The following is a 4,996-nucleotide window of genomic DNA, read 5'->3' as shown; positions in this document are numbered from 1 at the left end:
ACCGGAAATATGTAAATATGCTGAAGCAACTTAAAATAAAATGCAGCTTTCTGCGTCTGATGAGGGAATTTTTGTGAGAAAAGTGAATATTTCTTTACATTTAAAGAGGTCTGTGGGGCATTATGATATTTTACTTCCTGTTCTTATAGTTTTACTTGTGCTTTATTCTGTTGTTTTATTTTATGCACCTTGTTGTTTTAGTAGCTTTAGTTGAAACTTGAAATAAAGTTGACTTAAATGGGAATTTAGATTGGCGCCGTGAGTCCGTAATCTGGCTCAGATGTGGAAGAAACTAACTTCGTCTGTTGGCGGAGAGAGTCTGACTCTGCATACACATGCCACATTTGTTTCGACAGAGATGTCATGTATTAGAGATGGGGATTTCATGAAATAAATGAATGACATCATCAGTGTGTAGATTATACAGGACTAACAGAAGGACACATTTACCTAATCTAAGCCACGTGGGAGTGAAAAAATTTAAATATTCTGCCTTTCTTTCACATCTGGAGTCAGATATAACAACGTAATATGAGGTGAGCGCATGACTCGGTCTGTCACTCACGGCTGGGTTTCAAAGTCCCAACTCCTAACCAGCACGAGATTAAAGCCGCTTTTCTGTCCCACTCTGTCGGGGGCCGTATATATGATGCATTGTAACCTTTTGGACATGCCTGATTTCTAGTGTGGTAACCGGTGTGCGTTTTGTCCCGTTTCAAACATTTCCAGGTGCCAAAGCGTACGAGCGGGCGAAGCGGATGCGCGAGGACGAGCGCAGGAAGAGGACCATGCTGTGCGACGTCCTGCAGTACATCCACGACGGCCGAGCCTGTCAGCAGTGGCTCAGCAAACAGGCGGCCATGTGAGACTCTTTGTTAACTGACCTCCGTCTCTGTCGTCACACGAGCTGAAATAGTCATTTGTATCTCAGTGAATCAAACTTCTATTTCAGTCCCTGCTGTATTTTTAGACGTTTTTACCGCAGCGTAAGCTCTCCTAATTACTTTTCCTACAAAGATATTGGCTGCAGAGAGACATTTTTGGAGCGTTCGCACCGTTCCGTCCGTCCGTTTGTCCGGACTAAAATGAATACCTTCCTGTGCGCGTACGTCCTTCACATTTTGCAGGATTGTTTAGTGGGTGAATATCTCCAGGCGTTTTTTTTTTTCGTTTTGTCCAAAAACCTTTTTTTGAATTTTTCCTGAGTTTTTACGCGTTTTTTTTTGCGGGGAAATGTGAGAAATGTGTAAACGGCACTTTACGAGCTTGTCAACACGATAACTTGACAAATATTCAACATATTGATGTCAAACTGGCACTGTCCATGCCTCTTACAAGTATCTTGGACAAGATGGCTGACCTTGACCTACTTTCCAAGGTCACAGCTGCACTTGGAACTTGGAAAATAGCCAAAAACCAGCACTTTTCAAGCTTGTCAACGCGATAACTTGACAAATATTTATTGTATTGCTGCCAAACTGGCACTGTGGATGCCTCTTACAAGTATCTTGGATAAGTTCGAAGATGGGTGACCTTGACCTACTTTCCAAGGTCACCGCTGCACACCACATGTCCAAAGTGGCCTTCATTGCCTGTGCAAATTTTGCTTTAAAATTGGCATAAAAATGTGGGCGCATGGAGCATTAGTAGTCGTCGACTATCACCACTCTAGTTTTTTTTTTTTTTTTTTGGATAACGATCCCGCTGTGAGAAGAGACGCTGTGTATGTAAATAAGGGAGCAGAGATGCTAACACTTTGCTTTGTGGTTACAGCGACGCTGGCATCACTCCAGCTGTGACAACAATAACAGTGTCAGGTACGAGGCTTCTCTCCCATTCTTCTCTCTCTCTCTCTCTCTCTCTCTCTCTCTCTCTCTCTCTCTCTCTCTCTCTGTGTTGTCTTTGTTTTGGCTTCAGTTGCTCCTTCCATAAATACACTTTCGGGAGACGCTAAACTGCAGATTTAGAGCGACGTTGTTTTTCAGGACGTCATTACAAACTTCACTCTCTGGAAAAGTTGGGACTTAACAGAGAAAAGCACAAAGAGTCTATGTTATGTTAACCCTTAAAATAGTGTTTAGTTCTGCTTTCACCCGTAATTTGTTAAAATAAATACAAACACCATCCCCGTTCATTACGTATTAACATTTTGAATCATTCTTGCCTGTATTAACAGAGCTGCTAGCGTTAGCGTGTTCGTAACACACATAAGGCAGAATAAAAATGTAAAAAAATTGGGAAATCATGGACAACAGGAGGAAGCTCCGACAGCTAAAATATGATTATGACCCTTATTTGACCCTTGCCAAAAACACATAAACAAAAACATGAAAGGTTTATACTTAAAACAAAACACGTTTTATTATAAGCTCTTATACTAATATACATATTGGTATATATTCAGTTTCAATAACAATAACTCTCCTCAATAATAAACACTGGACCTTTAATCGTCTGCAGAGCATGAAATGGACGCTCCCTCCACATGAATATTTGTTCCATTGTCTCGTCCAAGTGAAGGATTGAAATGCCCGATGTGCGATCTGACACCGAGCTTGGACATGTTTGTTTGACTGTTGTGTGTGTTGTGTGTGTTGTGTGTGTTTCACAGCAACGGGCAGACGCAGCGCTCCACCTTTAAACCTGACCGGACTGCCGGGGACGGAGAAGCTGAACGAGCGCGAGAAAGAGGTACAGATATTATTCAGTCTTTTTATCCTTCTTCTGTGGTGACCACAACAACTCCCAAACAGCAGTGAATGGAAACACAAATAAATGCAAATGTTTATGCCACAATCACATTTAGTCACAAAGCTTCTGTTGCTGATCCCTTTAATCTTACGCATGTTATCTAAACCATTATATACCCATGAATTATAAATAAAAGGTTGGAAGACTTTTTTGAGGAACCCAAAAAATTCTCCCACAACCCCAACCCAATTTTTTTGGAATAAAGTTTTTTTTATTTTTACAATAAAATAGAGCTTCTCAAAACGTCCATTAGTTTTTCAGGTAAATTAGTTTTTGCTACTGTTTTTGTTTATCAACAGAGTAGAAATATACAGATACTGGGGAATACATTTATTTTTAAGAGAGTTTTTAATCATCCATAAATCCTTAATAAAAGTTTTTAAATTTGGGGACCCAAAAAAAATCTTCCGTGGCCCATCTGTGGGTCCCAGACCCAGTGTTTGGGAACCACTGAAGTAGATAATTAAATATAATAATTCAAAATTAAAATGCAAATGTACAAATGTGAGCCTTCTAATTAACATGAATTAATGGAACACTTCCAATAGTTTTTTAGGTCATCAAGCAAGTAGAAATATCACGATTTTGGGAAATATTTATATTTTGAATTGTCAGTTATTTTCTATCAGTTTTTTTAATAAAAACATACCCATGAATCCAAAGTAAAAGCTTGAAAAAAAAAAAATCTTTTGGGACCCAAAAAAAATCTTTTGTGGCCCATCTGTGGGTCCCTGACCCAGTGTTTGGGAACCACTGAAGTCGACAATAGCGTATTTTTTTTTCTTAGAATAAAATGCTTGATCAAAATAAATAGAGATTCTCAAAAAAACATGACTCTGCACAAATGTGAGCCTTCAAATTAAAATATTTCAAATGAATCTGAGACTGTAAATAAACTGAACGTTAGTAGAAATGTCACAATTCGTCAAATACGTTGTCAAAAAAAAAAATTACATGGTGTTGATTTTTCAATATGTTTCTCCTCCCTCCTTTAAGTCTGCACGTTACGTCGCTTTGACGCCGTTATTTTTCCCCTTTTCCTGTAGTTGTGTCAGGTGGTGCGACTGGTGCCCGGCGCTTACCTGGAGTACAAACAGGCTTTGCTGAACGAGTGCCGGCGTCAGGGCGGTCTGCGGCTCGCTCAGGCTCGAGCGCTCATCAAGATCGACGTCAACAAAACGCGCAAAATCTACGATTTCCTAATAAAAGAGGGCTGCATCACCAAGGCGTAGGAGCGTTTTGCGTTCCGCGCACAGGAAGTTGTATTGTGGTCAGTGATTTTTTTTTTTTTTCGTCGTCATCTTTCATAAGCCTTTATTTTGTAGGAGTTTCTCGTCGTTGCTGCCTCTGTGAAATACTGTAAACTTAACATTTTGTAAAAAATACTGTTGTGTCTTTTGAGTCTTAACGTTATTAAAAATGGTCGTCTGTCAGAAGAGCGGGACCTCGTATAAAAACGAGAATGTATTTATTTCTCCTCGAAGATGTTTACAAAGATTTTGTTTTGTCTGTGTTGACATTTTAATGTAAATTTAAAGCCTTGATTTAGACGGAAATATTTAGATATTCTTTGTTTTACACGTCTCTTGGTCACAATGAATTGATAAGTAGTGGGAAAAAAAATGCAAATTTGAGTTGAAGAATTGGTACAAAGTGAGTTTTCTTTGTCTGTGTTTAACAAAACATCCAAAAATGTGAAGTTTGTGGCCAAAATGAAACACTACTTATCTGAAGAATAAAAGATTCCATTGAATATACTTGAATTTACACTGAGCATTTTGTTGTAAATTGTTGAGAAATTCATGTTTTGTGGTTTTGAGCTGTTGTTTGGACCAAAACAAAACTTTCATGCAATCTTTAATTCATCTTAGGTCAAAATGTAAATTGTCACTCCCTTAAAAACATTCTATTTATCCATTATTTAGGTATCGTTGATAATTTCAATGGATTTCTAGGTTTTCAAACCCAGTTATGCCATTTTTAACATGAACAAAAATCACAAAATACGCAATATTTTCCATATACTACATGGTGATAATTTTTACTTTGGGGGGATAACACAGACTGAATATCACTAATTACCAACAACACTAAATTTTTTGCTTTATTATTTTTTGTGTAGTGTCGAATACTACCTCTCAGCACCTTGAGTGCCAAAAGTGTGCAATCCACATAAATGGCTTATAAACTTTTGTTTTTGTTTGTTTTTATCTAACATCTTCCCAGAACGTCCTCACTCCCTGTG

At 38.3% G+C, this 4,996-nt stretch overlaps 1 protein-coding gene across 1 annotated transcript in view; it reads left to right on the top strand.

Annotated features, from left to right (window-relative positions):
• tada2a (transcriptional adaptor 2A) overlaps positions 1-4,469 on the top strand; it is a 13,647-nt gene extending 9,178 nt beyond the window's left edge. Inside the window, exons 12-15 of the mRNA XM_083886116.1 lie at positions 730-862; positions 1,774-1,817; positions 2,612-2,691; positions 3,798-4,469. Of these exons, the coding sequence (XP_083742242.1) occupies positions 730-862; positions 1,774-1,817; positions 2,612-2,691; positions 3,798-3,983 (443 nt within the window). The 3' untranslated portion in view covers positions 3,984-4,469. The remainder of the gene's footprint in view (positions 1-729; positions 863-1,773; positions 1,818-2,611; positions 2,692-3,797) is intronic.
• Positions 4,470-4,996: the final 527 nt, after the last annotated feature.

Source organism: Microchirus variegatus, assembly GCF_963457635.1.
Source record: "Microchirus variegatus genome assembly, chromosome: 3".
Taxonomy (NCBI): Eukaryota; Metazoa; Chordata; class Actinopteri; order Pleuronectiformes; family Soleidae; genus Microchirus; species Microchirus variegatus.
Note: the sequence above shows the minus strand (reverse complement) of the source record. Positions and strands in the feature narration are given on the sequence as shown.